Consider the following 18,394-nt stretch of genomic DNA (forward strand, 5'->3'; position numbering starts at 1 on the left):
ATCCCTATTCCATGATGAGATGTCTTTGAGCTATAATGTATCTTAATTAAAACTATTTTTAGATAGGTTTTTTCCTCAAAAAGCATTTTATCAAAAAATCTGATTTTAAATTTTAAAAATCTGATTTTTTTTTAATTTAAAAAAAATCGTTGATTTTTATCCACCCTGATATGAATAGTGTGGGTTAGGCCCTGATCCTGGAAGTGCTTAACCCCTGTGCTTACCTTTAGTACCATTGGCATCAATGGGGTTCTTCACGGGAGTCAAGTTAAGCATATGCATAAGTGTTTGTAGGACCAGGGCCTAAGGGAAGAAGGGGACCCAATTCCATAAATATTTGAAGAGTGTAAACAGCAAGAAGAAGGATGGATGGATTAAAGCAGGATCTGTGGATTCAGTTCATGGGCTGGAAATGGGGATCTTGGTCTCAGAAAAGTGTCAGAGACCTTCCAGCTGATTCTCTGAGCTAAAGGCAGACCTCAGACTGGAGTATGCACTGAAGCCAGAGTGCTGGCGCACAAACACCTTCATTCTGTGCTATCTCACTGCACTGACTTTCATTACTTTCAAGATTGTTCACCACTAGGGTGCTGCTTCTTAAGATAACTGCATTTTATATTAGGTTAAATTTTATTGACAAGTACCAGAGATGCATTATAGTTTTTTGCCTTTGACATTGCTCTTCTTATTGATCATACAGCAGAAGGAGAGTGTGATGGGTTCCACCCGGGGTGCCACCTGGAACTGGGTACCACTGAGCCCTCTGACCCACCAGCCTGGGCTCCCTCTCACACTGTGCTGCTGTGACAAGTTACAAAGCCCTCCAAGCTTGCACTTTCACCAGCATTCACACAGGTAGGGACACACCCAGCTGCAGTCACATGCAGGTTCTCTAACCACCAGCGTCCCAGCCTAGGACACCAGAGCAGTACCGTCCTGCCCTGGTCAAATCTGGCCAGTATATGGGTTTAAAACTTGGTCTGCCTCTCCCTCAATATGAAGAGGACCATGCACACTTGTGGTAACCAAGCTGAGATTTTCCCCAGACACCTTAGTCAAACGCACACTGGTTTGGATTAAAACATAAAATATGTTTATTAGCTACAGAAAGATAGATTTTAAGTGATTATAAGTGATAGCAAACAGATCAAAGCAGATTACCTAGTAAATAAAACCCCCCACAAACTGAGCTTAACATACTAGATAGGTAGGGTATGAGTTAGCAGATTCTCATCTTGAATGATAAACGGGCTGGCAGATTCTTAAGGCACAAGTTGCCTTTGCTTTGCAATTTGGGTTTCCCAGGTTTTCATACAAAGGCTAGAAATCCCTTTAGCCTGGGTCTATCACTTCCCCCAGTTCAGTCTTTGTTCCTCAGGTGTTTCCAGGTGTGGTGTTGTAGGGAGAGTGAGGTACCATCATGATGTCATTTCCCTCTTTTATATCTTCCTCCCATTTCCCACAGTTCCTGGGGTAATCCTTGTGCTTGTGTGCATTTCCTCAATAAGCCATTAACATTGTTTGGCCTTTTCACTGTTGTACCTGAAAGACTGCTGGTGGGTGTTTTCAACCTCACAACATGTTTCAGTAACACATATGTAGCCAAACTTCATAACTTCACATATAATGATAGCAAATACAATCCAGCAATATATTAATGTCTAGCAGATCAAGACTTTTAGAATGATACCTCACAGGGCATACTTTGTGTAAAACATATCCTAATTACATGACAGTGGGAATAAGGGGGTGCCAAGGTATCACACAGAGGTTCACAACAAAGTGGTTTAGAGATGTTCAAAGTGCAAATAAACTCACTAATACAGCATTGATCTGATCGCATATCTTTTCGTTTAGAGACAGGAATGAGTTTTGAAAGGTCAAATACGTAGAAAGGGAAATGCTTGGTTGGGTATATTATTTTTAGGTTTTATTTATCTAATTAAACAGGTTGGGAAGCAGAAAAATACATGAAGAACAAAAAGAAAAACGTAGTTCTTGATTTTAAAACGTGAATGTGTGCAATTTTTGTTAGTCCCCGCCTTCCCCCCCCCCCATGTGTGGAAGAGCTGTTATATGTTGTTTGTACATAGTATGTGTAAGTATATAGATATTATGGTGGTAGGTCTTGTAGAAAACACTATACATTTGTTTGTGAGATTCTATACCCCTACACTCTCAACTAAGGTGTGAGAACTTGCAGACCCTCCAAGAGGCCTTCCCATGGAAACCTGATAAGATAAGACTTGACATCTTCATTTTTCTAATTTTAAAAACAAGCACAATGCCTGGCACACCCATTTAAAAAAATCTGGTCTTCTTTATACATCCTAAAGAAGCAAAAAGGACACACACCCATATTATGGATTTTTCTTTTTAAATCCTATGTAGATCTCCTTTAAAATATTGCTAGTGTGTGTTCACACGGATGCAGAGCTGCATGACATAATGCAACATCATCAGGTATTGTAGAAACTGCAGCAGCAGCACACAGTAACATTACATTGCAACTGCTGAAAATAAATTAAGAGACTTTTTTTTTTTATTGTCCTGCAAGCCAATTTTGCAAGATGTGGGACTGCTGCACAAAAATAAGCATTGTCTTGCACATTGGAAGACTAGTGGCAATGCTGGGGCTAGGATGATCATATCAAAATAATAGCGACAGACGAAGGAAGAAGATTGTTTGTAAGTGTGAAAATAGGTGCTTAGGAATTCATAAGATACTCCTGTCTCACAATTTGCTTCATTAACAACATACGATGCTCATTAACCATGATGTACTTTTCCATTTCAAACAAATAAAAAAAGCCAACTACAATAAACCAATTACCTTTTTTTTTTTTTTTACTGCTACTAACAAGTCCTGAAGGGTGCCTGTCACCTGTCAAAATGTATTGCAATGACCAGTCCTTGTGCCTGGTCCAGTTGGTAGCACTTGTCAGAATTTGGTACCTACTGTGCCGAGGTGGACAACTGGTGAAAGTAGCAAACTGCTATGGATGAGTGAAACTGATCAGGATTTAAACCAGCGAGGATAGCCAGAAGAACAGTCGTCCCACACAAGGAAATAATAGAATAGTGTCTGGGGTTATGTGGGCAACTGAGATATGTACTATGTGGGTGATTTTACTATCCCACCTACATATTTAAAGATCTGGAATTAGGAGGGGCAGTTATTTATCATTCTCTTGCTGAGGAGGAACACCACTATGAGTGAAGGAAGAGATCACCCAGCAAACAAGAGAAGGAGTTGTGTATGTGGGCCACAAACTACATAGCATGACACAATCAAGACTAACAAGAATCTGATTTCCTCTGTCCTGTTTGGTCTTTCTCTGTGCTCCCTCAACCTCCCACTACCACGTAAGCATAGCACTCCTCCTTCTCTTCCCATTATTGTCATTCACACCTTATGTATGTCTTTCTGCCCCCACTGCTACCCCTTCCTGTTTAAGAAGAAAAGACTCACTAGAATGGACATACTGGGTCAGACCAATTGGTCCATCTAGCTCAGTATCCTGTCTTCCGACAGTGACTGGTGCCAGATGCTTCAGAGGGAAGTAATAGAACAGGGCAATTATGGAGTGATCCATCCCCTGTTAAGCAGTCCCAGCTTCTGGCAATAAAGGTTTAGGGACACCTAGAGCATGGGGTTGCATCCCTGACCATCTTGGCTAATTACCATTGATGGACCTGTTCTCCATGAATTTAGCTAATTCTTTTTTTCAACCCAGTTCTGCTTTTGGCTTTCACAAGATCCCTTGGCAACAAGTTCTACAGGTAGACTGTGCATTGTGTGACGAAGTACTTCCTTATGTTTGTTTTAAACCTGCTACATATTAATTTCATTGGGTGACCCCGAGTTCTCAAGTTATGTGAAGGAGTAAAAAACCCTTCCTTATTCACTTTCCCCACACCATTCATCATTTTATAGTCCTCTATCATATCCCCTGCCCCTTATTTATCTCTTTTCCAAACTGAATAGTACCAGTATTTTTAATTGCTCATATAGAAGTTGTTCCGCACCCCTAATCATTTTTGTTTTCCTTCTCTGTACTTTTTCCAATTCTAAAGTATCTTTTTGAGAGGGGGATGGCCAGTACTTCACGCAGTATTCCAAGTGTGGGTGTGCCTTGAATTTATATAGTGGCATCAAGATATTTTTTTATCTTATTATCTGTCCCTTTCCTAATGGTTCCTAACATTTTGTTAGCTTTTTTGATGGCCGCTGCACATTGAGCAGATGTTTTCAGAGAATTATCCACGATGACTCCAAGATCTCCTTTATGAGTGGTAATAACTAATTTAGACCCCATCATTTTGTATATATACTTGGGATTAGGGTTTCCATTGTGCATTACTTTACATTTATCACTGTTGAATTTCATCTGCCATTTTCTTGCCTAGTAATCCAGTTTTGAGAGATCCTTTTGTAGTTCTTTGCAGTCTGCTTTGGACTTAACTATGTTGAGTAATTTCATATTGTCTTCAAACTTTGCCACCTCATTATTAACACCCTTTTTCCAGATTGTTTATGAATATGTTGAACAGTATTGGTTCATGTACAGATCCTTGGGAAACTCTGCTATTTACCTCTTTCCTCCATGAAAACTGACCTCCTACTTTTTGTTTCCTATCTTTTAACCATCTACTGATCCATGAGAGGACCTTCCCTCTTATCCCATGACTGCTTACTTTGCTTAAGAGCCTTTGATGTGGGTCATTATCAAAGGCTTTCTAAAAGTTCAAGTACACTATATTCACTGGCTCACCCTTGTCCACATGCTTGTTGACACTCTCAAAGAATTCTAATAGATTAGTGAGGCATGACTTCGCTTTACCAAAGTCATGTTGATTCTTCCCCAACATATTGTGTTCATCTATGTGTCTGATAATTCTGTTCTTTACTATTGTTTCAACCAATTTGCCTGGTACTGAATTAGGCTTAGCAGCCTGTAATTGCCAGGATCTCGTCAAAAATTCAAGAATTGGTATATTCTCTGCCCCACTCTACCAGCTGTTCTTTTAATTTTCTCTGTTTCCTTCCCCTAGTCGTGTGGCTCCTTTACATCTTCTTAAGCTCATATTTCTGCTCTTTTAGGGAAAATTATTGAACTTGAAGGGGATTTCAAGCAGTGGATTTAATGACAGCTTCTGACACCCCTGCTTCCCCTTTACCATAGGAAAGGTTTCTCGGTAGCTGCTTTATTTTTCTAATATGTACATGCAAGTGCTTCATGCATGGTTTGTTAGTCACTAAAATGCACATTCTGTTGGGGAGCCAATTATCACAACAGACCTCTGAACTTTTGAGCCTTGTTCATCGCAACTACCACACAGTTGTACCCAGACATATATGGGAATGTGCTTCCATTAGCGAACAAGACTTTATATTTGTCTGTATCTAACCTACCATATACCTATGTCTACGTATCCCAGGACCAACTCCATAAGTGTGTAACTTTTTTTCATGATGTTTTAGTGGGTAGTTGCTTTTTTCCTAGCGGTGCCTGTCTCCTCTCTGGGACCCCAGTGAAGTAGAGAAGTATTACTGTCCCAATTTTGCAGATTGGGAGCTGGGGCACAGAGTGCCTAAGTGGCTTTCACTGGGTCACACATGAAGTCCGTGGCTGAGCAATGAATCAAGCCTAGGTCTCTCATGTCCCAGACTAATGCCCTGACCTCAGGCCATCCATCCTTCCCCCCCCCCCCCCCATGACATCTCTTGTCTGTATTTGTGTAGCTAGGGAAGCGCATGGGTGGGTGTGTTTACATGTACACATACAGGCACATCGCTGTCCTGTCAATGCTCTCCCATCAGCATAGCTCCACTTTCCCACTGCACATGCCTTAGAGCCAAAATTTAGGATTTTATGCCAACGTAAAAGAAGTACGTCGACTCTTGCTGAACCCTACAGTGAGTTGATGCAGTAGTGGGAGTGTTTAATTCTAATAATTGGTACAACCATGAGTGCTGCCAGTAGACCCCACTGTAATAAAGCACTGTAGTAAATCGGCTCTATCCCCCAAGCCAGACAGGATTGTAAAGTCAGGAGTGGCATTACGAATGTTTTCCCCAAGTAGAGTTTATTACTTACATTTATTACAGAATCTCCTATAAGAGGCCCCAGGGATTGTAAACATTTTACTTTCCTCAATCTGCATATGTATTACAAATTTATTAAAACAAGCCCCCCAAGTCCTTTGTACACACAACAGATTTATTCAGTGAGTGATAACTGGAACATCTCTGTGTGATAATTAAATAGCCTTTCTTCAAGATTAGTCTCATCCCAGGCTGATTCTGTGGCCCAAGGATAACCAAAAGCGGAGAAGAGTTGAAATTCTACCTTCATGGACAAATCTCAGAACAAATCACTAATGACATTTTGATATTGGATTAATTTGTCTAATTAATTCTGATTGATTCAGATCTTCTTTCTAAAATTGTTGCTTTTTCCCTTATTTGTTTTCCTCTTTTTTTTTACATCATATTTCTAGGCTTCAATTATTATGTTTTACTTAAAAATGCAGTTTGTTAACAAAAGTCACTGTTGGAGTCGAGCTCCTAAAAGCATGACTCCAGCTTCAAGTTAAATCTTAGCCAGCTGGTTCCATAGGGCCAAGTTGTGATAGCCTTACCCACACTCGGAAGAACCTTGCTCCAGGAATAGCCCAATTTGATTTTAGTGGAGCAAGGTATTACTCAGTGTGAGGAGGGCTATCCAAGTTTGGCCCTTAGTGATCAGTTAGCTTGGTCACTTGGCTCAGTGTTTTCAGGGTAGGGATCACCAATCCAAGTTTTCAAGTCTAAGGTACACAGTTCGTAAAATTGTTCTGTTCCCATTAGCTGCAACATTTCCTCTGTAGTGTAAACTCCATTCCTTTACAGCCACTTTTTGAGATGCTCTTCCCAGCTGACTTGCAAATTCAGCATCATTCTTGTTGCTCTTTTCCTGAGATTAAGGTACACCCCCTCCAAAGGCCTTCGGGAAAACATCTACATCCCCGTTCCTCTATTTGGGGACCAATTTATAATCCCTCTTGTATAGAGAATTGACGTTTGGTTTCCCATCTCCACTTACCGAGATGCTGGCAACACAGTCTCTCTCGATTTCCCAGCTTGTGCCTGCACCACTTCTCCTTATACAGAAGCTAATTCTCATATGCCGTATGCTCCTTTTGACACTTGGCAAATTTCTCTCTCTGCGGTTACATTCTCTTTTCTCCAGCTGGAGCATATCCCACACCAGGTTCCAGCATTCCTGGATGGTCCCCGTCTGCATCTTTAGTGGTTGTGAATACTCTATTCATTGCCTGTTTCTTTCGTCAGGGTCTTCCTGTTGCTCATCAGCTTCCTGCTCAGTTCTTTGGATCCACTTGGTTTTCTGGTCAATAAATCTATTCCTCTCCTTAATCCCTGATTTTGGAGTATTTAATGGCCCCATCTGTACCTGGTTGACGACTTTCAAGGTGTGATGGAATGCACTCCTGTATTCACACCCTCCAAATCATCATAATAATCTTTGTACAAAATATGCCTCATAAGATATCATATCATTTGAAAACTAGTATCAGAGGGGTAGCCGTGTTAGTCTGGATCTGTAGAAGCAGCAAAGAGTTCTGTGGCACCTTATAGACTAACAGATGTATTGGAGCATGAGCTTTCGTGGGTGAATACCCACTTCGTCGGATGCATGTAGTGGAAATTTCCAGAGGCAGGTATAAATATGCACGCAAGAGTGAGTCAGGCTAGAGATAACGAGGTTATCAGGGAGGATGAGGCCCTCTTCTAGCAGTTGAGGTGTGAGCTTTGAAAACTAATAACTTGCTGGTCAGTAATATCATGGTGAAATGTGCATAGCAACATTATATATATATATATAAAGTTATGACCATAAGCTGAAATCATGACTGAAATGTGTTTACCAGACAAGTCTGGGGAGTGGGTAAACCTGTTTCTTAGAGACTAAGGACAAGCTGACCCCTCTAGCCAGGTGTCATCAGAGCTGATGGGCAGTCACTTGTCAAGTGGCCATTCTTTGGCAAGGAAGGAGGACAGGAACAAAGATCTGCATCTTAGCAAATAGCACCATGGAACCTCTTTCACCAACAGACTCCTTGACACCAACTTCACAGCAGCAGTGAACTTTATCTAGGGTAACCCTCAGGAAAATACATTTCAAAGGGTGACTGAACTATAAAAGTAAGGGGCAAAGCCACTCCAAGGTATCTCTCCCCCCCCCCCCACCCCTCAGAAGACACAAGGAACAGCAGTTGTACTTTGGCATCAGATCCTGGCCTTAGAGTTTGGCAGCAGTGTTACTGGAAACACATGGTAAGGAGCCAAGTCTACTTTGTTTAGTTTTAGTAGTAGGAAGCATTTTATTTTTATTTCTCTTGTAACTATTTCTGCCTTTAATGCCTTATACTTGTACTCACTTAAAAACTGTTTCCTTGTAGTTAAATAAACTTGTTTTATTCTTTAATCAAAACTAATCCAGTGTTGTGAACTGTGTGAGTAACTCCATTTAGGGTAACGCACTATTGTATATCGATCCCCTTAGAAGGCCAACTGACCTAATATACCTGGACTGCCCAGGAGAGGAGTGGACAGTGCAGAACACACAGTTTTGGGGAAAAATTCGAGAGTGGGAGTGTATTGGGGTCACCCTGCAGGTAGTAACCCAGGCTGGTGGAAGCCAGAGTGTGGCTGGTGTGTTACTGACAGACTGCTGGGGTCAGCATTGCTGACCCAGGACTGCAGCTATACACAGACACACAGGATGTGACCTACATGCTGTTTATGAGTGGCTTGCTTGGGAGCTACATCAGCAAAGCATTGTGAGGTACCCCAGGTTGCAGGGCAGGGGTGACACAGCCCCTCACTGGTCTGGATTGCACCCTGGCATGTCATACAACATATCTCGCATTTGCAGCTCACAGTCCCATTGACAGAGTGCCTCCGTCAGCTGCTCTTTGTTTAGGTTTTTATGCTGTGATTGAGATTTCTTGCTCTGCTTCGATCTCTGAGCTGTTGCTCCTTTTTAACGTCTTCTTTTGCCCTCCTCTTAATCTTACCCTGGAAAGAAAGAAAGAAAAAGGGGGTTTCTCTCTTATTCCGCGCTCTCCACCCACACAGTGTCAGCTTGTGCCCACCATTTCCCACGCCTTAGGACTGCAGCCTGACAGGGCCACACCTTCTGGGAGAAGACGTCATAGTCTGGACCCCTTTTGACCAAGAATCCCAAGCAGCATAGGCATCAGGCATTCTTCCTTCACTGCCCCTTCCTGAAGGCTGAAGGTGGCCTCAGCTCTTTGAGGCAGTCTGAGTGAAATCTCCAAGCAGCCTCAAATCAGGGTGGTAGTAAAACCAGAGCTTTTTGAGAAGGGGAAGATAAATTAAAACCAAAGAAATGGCATACACAACATATCTGGTTGTACACCACAAAAACTGTTCTTACATGTGTTATAGGAAAATAAGCAAGGTCTTACCTTTCTGGAAGGTGTTCTACCTCCCCTGGGACCCTTTTGCAGGCAGCATGTCAGAGGCTATGTCTACACTGCAAAACACAGGCATGATTGCAGCATGTGTAGGCATACGTGTGTTAGTTTTCATTTCGCTAGCATGGGTACCAAAGCAGTGTAGATGTGGTGGCACAAGCTAGCACCCAGGGTCCCCAGGGTCCCCAGAGGACTTGTACTCAGATTGGTAGCCCATGCTGAAGACCGCGTCACCGCATCTACTCTGCTACTGTTACCCATGCTAGCTAGATAAAAGCTATGCCTACCCGTGCTGCAATCACCTCACTCTGCAACGCAGAATACCCAGACAGACAATTTTTTTTAAACTTCCCTCTTGTGGCCATACCCACAACAATTGTTTCCCAGCCAACCTCACATCTCATTTTCAGTGGAACACCCCACACTCCCGGGGCCTGTGCCCTTCTTTCTAGCTTCATGACTATGTTTTTACACATTAATTGACCTGGGTGGAGTTGCTAACTTGAGTGCAGCTCATTGTTTTGCAACTGAATTTAAAGAGGGGGCTCATATAATTCTTATAATTCTCAGTGTTCATTTTCCTCTTTATCAAATATAAAATGGTAGATTCATGTATAAGAATATGATAATAGCCTTTTAAATAATTTGTGAGCCCTTTAATGGTGCTCTCTATATTCTGTATTTTAGAACCTTCCAAAAATCAGTCAGAGCAGCAGTAGCATGTACTTAGGCCTGGCATGTCAGTTTACATATAGTAAACATGCTAACGTGTCATGTCATGTACACAGAAAATTATACAGTAAAAATAATACAGATTTAAAAAATAGGACTTTTACTGAGTACTCCAATATTGGATACATTGCACAGGTATTTGGGATTGAAGAAAAGACTTAGCATGCCTTTGGCTCATTTCCTGTATGGAAAACTTTTAAAAGATCAAGCATAAGACTTAAATATCTATTTATAATGAAAGTTACAATTCATCACTCCCGTAATTTGTGCAAATGCGTTCCAAATTCTCTGATAGGACACAACTGAAAGGAAGTCTGGCTTTCTCTAATTACACCTTCATTGCCCTAATTGAATCCAGTTTTCAAGTTTGCTTGCTCACTGTTCTATTTATCTTATTCTTTGATTAGTACCCACTTTAAAAAAAATACTTAGTCTTAACTTCCCTTGCAAGTTGAGATCCGAGAGTGGGGATGCTCTTTGTTAACCATTCATTGTCAAATTCCACTCTGTTTAGTCAAACAGTAGGTACAAAGTGTGACAAAAACAACCTAGTATTTTCTGAGAAAATAGTTTAGATATGTGTGCTATCATTCAAATATCAGATATTGAGCGGGGGGGTATTATAGTTATAGTAACTAATTTACTGTCTCAGTATGCTCCAGGAACACCCAGTAGAGTGCACTTCACTTGCTGTTCTCCTGAATATGCCAAGTTCTTTTGCTGCTGTTTATTTTTTTATATTGCACTAGGGCAGAATCAGGGCCCCATTGTGCTAGGCACTGTGTAAATGCATAGTGACACTGACCCTACTATCATGAATTCAAATCCAAAGGGCTAATATTCAGTGAACTAACCATTTCCCACTGATTTCAGTGGGATGTCCATGGACTCTAGGGGTTACCATATCAACACAGACTATCCATCATTTAGCCTGGAATTCTGTCTTTTCTGGTGGCTGGGATGTTTCAGGGAAGGAAAAAAAGCCATAATATATTTAATGATTTCCACAGCGAGGTATGTGGGGAAGAGGCAAAAGAGTTTCGTCCTGACTCTCCTGACCCTGAAGTATGAGGTTTGTTTGTCTTATAATAATCAGAAAGTGACAGTATAGCTGGAAATAAGAGGATCAGCAGCCGATGAGTAGGGTTGTAATCACTGGGCCAAGATCTCATCTCATTTCCACCAGTTTTCTATCAGTATAATTCCACTGACTTCAGTGAGGGTGCTTCTGATTGAAACCACTGAGAGGAGAACCATGCCAGCTATATTCAACTCACTGGGCTTAATAACATCAACATGCAAGTTATTTGTTAGTATTTTAAGCAGAGCAATTTATGGGAAGACAAGCATCAGGTGGCACTGGTGCAGAGGGGTAATGTTTGAGATGTCCAGAAAAGTCAGAACCAACATCAATGCAAATCCTTTTCTGAGGTTTGAAAAAGTTCTGTTCCCCTCTCATAGTTATTTGTATGTGTGTTTCTGCACTTTATGGCTCTGATTGCAAAAATTGCAGAACTGTCCATGTATCATGAGGCTGATTTAAGGTTATTACCATCATTACAGTGAGAGCAGAAAGAGGTAGAAATGAGAGAACTTGTCCATAAGATTTCCAGACGAAGTTTTCAGACTTGGGAGGTGCAGATAAACAGTTGATATTTCAGGTGCATCCGAAGAAGTGGGCTGTAGTCCACGAAAGCTTATGCTCTAATAAATTTGTTAGTCTCTAAGGTGCCACAAGTACTCCTGTTCTTCTTATTTCAGGTGTTGTATCCAAACTGAGTTTATAAACCTTTTGAGATTTCCCTATTGGAAATTAACAAACCTACTACAGACCTGACTATTAAAATGAATTGGTCACTATGGAAATGGAATTGGCCTCTGCCTAGGGTAAAATTTTCAATAGCACCTAAGTTCCCGTGACTTTTGAGGGGATTTAGGCATATTTGAAAAGTTTACTCAATCATTTCCATTGGCAGTTGTTTTGTTTTCACGAGCAAACCACAGATTGACACTACTCAGTATGATTGATAGAGTCTGCTGCCATGAAACCCTGTACTAGGCGATTGTAGCAGTTAAGGGATGAGAAGAAGGCATTGTCTGTATTAGGAATTTGCCTCAATTTGAGCAATTGATGGCAATCCACAGAGGTAGTTAGGCTGTAGCAAACCCCTAATGCAGACAAGTGGCAGAACTATGGGGAAAAGGGTGGTACTGGCATAGGCCCTGCCTACGTTATATTTGACTTTTACCAATACTTTGTTTCAAGCATTATAATTCTCTCCACACTCCCATGCTCAGTGTGGTCAAAGCTAAAAGTTAATGAGTTAGAATGTTTAAATTACATTTTAAAGTAATTACCCCATTTTGATGCAATTTGACACCTGCATATTAGAGTACTGGTTTATTGTATTAAATGATCATTTTACTGCTTTTCGTAAATCACGCTCCGACATTGTTACATTGTGCTATCTTTCACTGCTTTATATGATAACCTAAAATCCTAGACCATTTTTATCTGAATGGGTTTTTCTCTGCAAAATACTTCAGATGAAGCACCCTGGCAGAATGCCATGAATGTTAATCATATATTTGCAAATTAAAGTGGTGGATGAACTGGAATGATCCACTTAATCATTTTCTACCACTGTTACAAATAAAATGCCATTATTGTTTCCAGGTCAAATGCCTTCCATTGAAGGATGAATTGATGCCTGTTTGATATATATAATTTATTCCTCCTCTCTTTCCTCCCTCCTTTACAGACCAGATGATGTGCTGCTTAGGCGTACCCACGATGAGACGGTCCTCTTGCATTGCTTTCTCTGGCCTCTGGTTACTTTCCTGGTAGGAGTCCTAATTGTGGTCCTGACAATCTGTGCAAAGAGCTTGGCCGTCAAAGCAGAGGCAATAAAAAAGAGGAAACACTCATAAATGGAAAAATCACTGAAGGAAAAGGAAAAAGTTGTAAGAAAGTCGAAAGTGGCAAGTTCAACATACCTGCACCTCTAGTGCACCCAGACATGCCCGTTGCCAGGGTCTTATTGGGCTTTGGTGTTGCTGATGCCTGAGGATTATTCTTGGGGACAGCTTTACGAAATATCAACTAATTGCTTCTTCTGCTATGACAGTAAACAAGAATATTCCACCAAAAGATTCTAAACTGCACCAAATATGCTGTACTGTATTAGACTAAACTTGAACAATGGCTAATTTACCCAGGTCTTAGATGTACTGAGGGACAATATCAGAAAACCCGAAAGGTGGTGAATTTCATCTTTGCAAAACAATCTTTGTTGTTAGTATTTGGTATTAGATATTTAAAATATTATTTACTTTATCATAGACCGTATTTCTGAAATAATAAAGGATGGTGGTTTTGGTTTTTACCTTTGTTCAGTTCAGTTTTTTTAATGTAAAGTTCTAAAGTAACATATTCCACTGATTTTATTTTTCTTCACTGTACTGGAGAGTTTCATTTTGAAATTGACATTTTAATTTGGGTGTAGACAAAATTCTTCTCTCATCCTCGGTTTTTTATCTTGCAAAATATTAAGATCCCTGAGGAATTTTTCTCTTGTAACTGGAAAACAAATAACTGATTTTTATTTGAAAGAGGAAAACAGTGCTGGGAATAATCCTATTGACTCAATAGCATTCAGTCCTTAGCAGTTCTGTAGTATTCTGTGAGTTATCCTATTAGCGTTATCAGCTTCACAAAGTGGTGATATAAACCACACACACATTGTTTTGTAGTAGAGATCCCACTAAGATGCTGTGTGACACTTCTAATCACATACACCTCTACCCCGATATAACGCGACCTGATATAACACAAATTCTGATATAACGCAGTAAAGCAGTGTTCCGGGGGGGGGGAGGCTGCACACTCCGGCGGATCAAAGCAAATTCGATATAATGCGGTTTCACCTATAATGCGCTTTCACCTATAATTTTTTGGCTCCCGAGGACAGCGTTATATCGGGGTAGAGGTGTACTTAAATTAGAAAGTTCTATGAGCCATGCAGTCACTTTACATCACTTTGTTCAAGTGATGGTTAAAAGAATAAGATCTCAACTTTTTACAGGCCCTTAGTGCATGTAACTAAACTACCATTGTCACAGTCACTCCATTGCTGTGTACAGCGCTAACAGTCTCAGCAAAAGGATGTTTTTCAACATCAAAAATAAGATGTCGTAGTAACTGAATAACTCAATATCTACTTTCTGTATCTTACCCTGCCATTTCCAACTTTCAGCATCGTAAACCTGAGGGATATTTATCCTAGTTGGGTTAGAGAATAAACGTAGGAGGCACATTTTAGTTCAATGCAAAGCTGTCTCTACCTTTGCCACAAGTCTTATTAATGAGATTCCACTTTTCAGTATGTTTCTGATGTTCATCATATGATAATATAGTAGATTTTGAACCTTCATTAACAAGTCTGCAACTCTAAACCTGCTTTTTATTTTTTTAATCTCTGCCGTTCTTAGTGTTGATTTAAATATAGAGATCTAATTTGTTGCTTCCGGGCTCATTTGACAATTATCTGTAGAAATGTTTCCACAAGAAAAAGCCAACGACTTTAAACCCTAGGAAACGTTCTGTTGTCATAAGGTGATTCCCATTGTCTATTATCCTTTCAGTGGTTATTGTATAGATAACAATCAAATAGTCAAATACGTTAATAGCTTTTTATTTTGGAAATTAGCATACAATGGGGACAGCATGGGGTAGGACCCAGGGCTGTGATTTAGTAGGCCTGCAGTCTATTCCTAGTTCTGCCACTCCCCTGGTGTTTGATCTCTAGGATGTCACTTAATCTTTCTGTGTCTCAATTTCCCCTTCTGTCAAATAGGGATAATGTTACACTTCTCAATAAAGTGCTTTGAAAGCTAGGAATGAAAAGTGCTATATAAATGGTGTATACATTATGCTCTGCTCAAAGACTCATTCACCGGGAAGTGTACCTTTTATCCTCCTCCTCCTTTAGGTACCGTCTGAGTCTGAGGGGGGGGAAATTGCCATGATGAATGGAGGTTGTGATTTTTTTCAAACTGCCTATGGAAGTTTGGCACCTTTTGAGAATACAAGCCTGCTAGTTAGCAGAGGACATATCTTTTTATTCAGTGACAGTGTCTAGATTCCATGACCTCTGTTTCATGTGCTGCAATCCTGTTGCCTTAGCAACACACTACCTTAGCAACAAACTGAACCATTCCATGGGTTTTATTGTCACACTGCAAATCAGAGAAAATTGCTGTCTTTGGGCAATTTTGCCATTTGAGTGAAATAGTGGCAAGCCCACTTTATATATGTTTCCATTGACACTCACTGGGAATGATTCGCTACAGGCAGTCTATATAATCTTCATTTGATGCACATTAAAATATCTTTTTTTTTTCCCAAAGGAGATAGAAAAATGTGGTGAGATTCATCCAGAGTTTGAGGCAGCAGCTTGGTTCTCATAAATCCAGATTAACTAAATCCTCTCTATCTTTGCTATAAAAGCTCTTGTGACTGAATTGTGTGGCTGATTCCGTGAGCAAAGGTAAGGCATGAATTGAATCCCTGTAGTCAAACTGAGTTTGTTCGGACATCACAACTGTAAACCTGCTAGAATTGTGACACCACTGGGAGTAAATCACAGTTATCAGGATGATACTAAATCACCTTTCATCTTGCAGAGCAGTTGCAGCATGAGTAAACACAGAGAATTCAATTGGAAAGCAAAGAAAGGCAGTAAGTCTTTTTCCAGCATGCTCTACAGGCTGTGGAATAGTTGAGGAAAGAATTAATTCTTCTATCACAGCCTTTGCGTTGGTGATATAGAAATTTCCATCTAATCCCTACTCTTGATGACTGCCTCTCGGGATTTCCTACCTTACGATTGTTTTTATTGATTCCCTATTGAATTAATACAGGGGTTCTCAAACTGGGGGTCAGGATCCCTCAGCGGGTCATAAGGTTATTACATGGGGGGTCATGAGCTGTCAGCCTCCACCCTAAACCCCGCTTTTCCTCCAGCATTTATAATGGTGTTAAATATATAAAAATGTGTTTTTAATTTATAAGGGGGGGGGGTCACACTCAAAGGCTTGCTATGTGAAGGGGGTCACCAGTACAGAGGTTTGAGAATCACTGGCTTAGTATATTTTCCAATACTTGTTGCATATTCTCCAGAGATCTCCTGCTAAGAAAGCATCTAGTTTTAAGCAGATCAGACTGGTTCTCCATTTCAATCAATATTTATATTGCCACTACTTTGAAGGACTCTGGTTCATCATGCTCTCCAGTGCACAGCTTTATAAAAAATGTGCATTCTCTTTCATGGGCACCAGTTTGTTTATATAATATTCAAATCCATTAGCTTCTTATGCTTATTTTTTATAAACCTCATATGAAATGATTTGAACATTGTTTGTTTGTTTGAGCCCATCTTCTCTGACATTATGTTTTGCATGTTTTTGTAGTTGTAATAAGTTAATAAACATTCAGAGGTGGATTAGAAAAAATAACTGCTATGTTAAGAAGCTTAACTCCATTTACATGAGCAGGAGAGGCATTTCTGTCTGCGTAGCATTGAAAAGTAAACATGCACACTCCGTAGTGTAAATATAGCCCGTTTTGAGTAAAATGTGTGTTCTGTGCATAATGGGTTGGAATTTGAGAGCATAGTCTGTCTCTTTAAGGCTGGGTCTCTGCTCAAAAATCAGCTCTGGTGAGCCAGCGGGAGGTTGCAGCAGGAGTTTGAACTACTTAAGCAGTGGTCTGTGTGAGCTGTGTTGCCTTGGGTTGTTACAGGGTTACCCAATAAAGAGTTCCGGTTTAGACAACATTCTGGTCTCTTGAGTGTAATCTCTGGTGAGGGAGGACTTCACTAAAGCTCACCAGCAGAAAAAAAAGTGGCATACACCAAAGGCCTGAGCTATAGCCCGTTCCAATGGACTGCGAGCTGGGCTCTAATCAACTGAAATGTGATAGCCAAGCATCACAACAAAACAGTCATTTGGATATTCCTACCTTCACAGAGTGGTTAATTCCTTTGGTGAGAATTAGACACCATAAAGATGATGTGACTGGATTTTCTCAGTTTCTAATGCTGTGGAAGTATAATGGAATTTTTAAAGCTGCTCTCACCTCTTTTGTCCTCTTTGCCTCAGCTCCAGACATACAGAAATTATCCTTCCAGTACCATATATGTACACCTACAACTGTGAGGCATATCAAACAAATCTCTGCTTTTGGTACAACAAAAGGTCTATATAGCTTGCTTATCCTCCAGCGTCCAGATGACAGAGCAAAAGGAAAGATCTTGTTTTAATAAGAGAGATGCCAAAGGGAAAAATAGGTTAAACGTCTTTAAATCCCTAGCAAATGGACATTCTTTATAGCGATTAAATAAACTTCAAGAAGTGCAAGTCCCTGGCAGCAAGAGATGTAATTCCTATCCATGACACAAAGAGTAATAGATGTATTTAAAATGTTTAAATGTATACCAGTGAGGGAATAATATAGATGCTGGGATAGTGTGGACTGCATGTTTATAAAAGAAGTGGATTGCTAAAGATCTTTTGTCAGTATTGTAAATACATGTTTTTGAATAACAAATATTAATTTTTGCAAACTTTAAACTGTCTACAAATATTTGAGGGACATAGGTGAAACAGAAGGAATTATCTAAAATAGTGCAAAAAGCATCAGGGAGGGGTTTATAGTAAGTAACCTATTAGACTGTGGAATAGTTTCTCAAGAGAAGTGACAGAAACTTCATAGCTGAAGTCATCTAAAACATGGAGTAGGTTTGCTTCCATATTTAATTTCCATGAAAATCAGCAGTCCCTTTCCTCAGCATGGAGCAGCTGCCAAGCCTCTATTAAACTTAAAACAAAAGCCTTCCCTAATTTTGTCATCTAAAGAAGTTGTTAAGATGAAATGTCAGATTAACTATCATCTGTACCAATGGAAAGCATAAAAAACATGAACAAGAAAACCTTGGAAAGAATGATTATGTAATCAAACTGTCTTGGAAGATCACAGCCTTGCTGAATGGCTCAGACTGGATGTTTACGCCTAACTGGGAGAGGGTAGGGGGGTGTACCATATGAACCGATGTTCTGATACAAAAGCGATTGCCTACATGTGCAGTGTTTAATT

General features: G+C 40.3%; 1 protein-coding gene across 1 annotated transcript in view; it reads left to right on the plus strand.

The window, feature by feature from the left end:
* The window catches only part of KCNMB4 (potassium calcium-activated channel subfamily M regulatory beta subunit 4), a 39,804-nt gene extending 26,179 nt beyond the window's left edge, over positions 1 to 13,625 (plus strand). Inside the window, exon 3 of the mRNA XM_005280059.5 lies at positions 13,002 to 13,625. Coding sequence (XP_005280116.1) covers positions 13,002 to 13,170 — 169 coding nt within the window. The 3' untranslated portion in view covers positions 13,171 to 13,625. The remainder of the gene's footprint in view (positions 1 to 13,001) is intronic.
* Positions 13,626 to 18,394: the final 4,769 nt, after the last annotated feature.

The sequence above is a fragment of the Chrysemys picta genome, chromosome 1, assembly GCF_011386835.1.
Source record: "Chrysemys picta bellii isolate R12L10 chromosome 1, ASM1138683v2, whole genome shotgun sequence".
NCBI lineage: Eukaryota > Metazoa > Chordata > Testudines > Emydidae > Chrysemys > Chrysemys picta.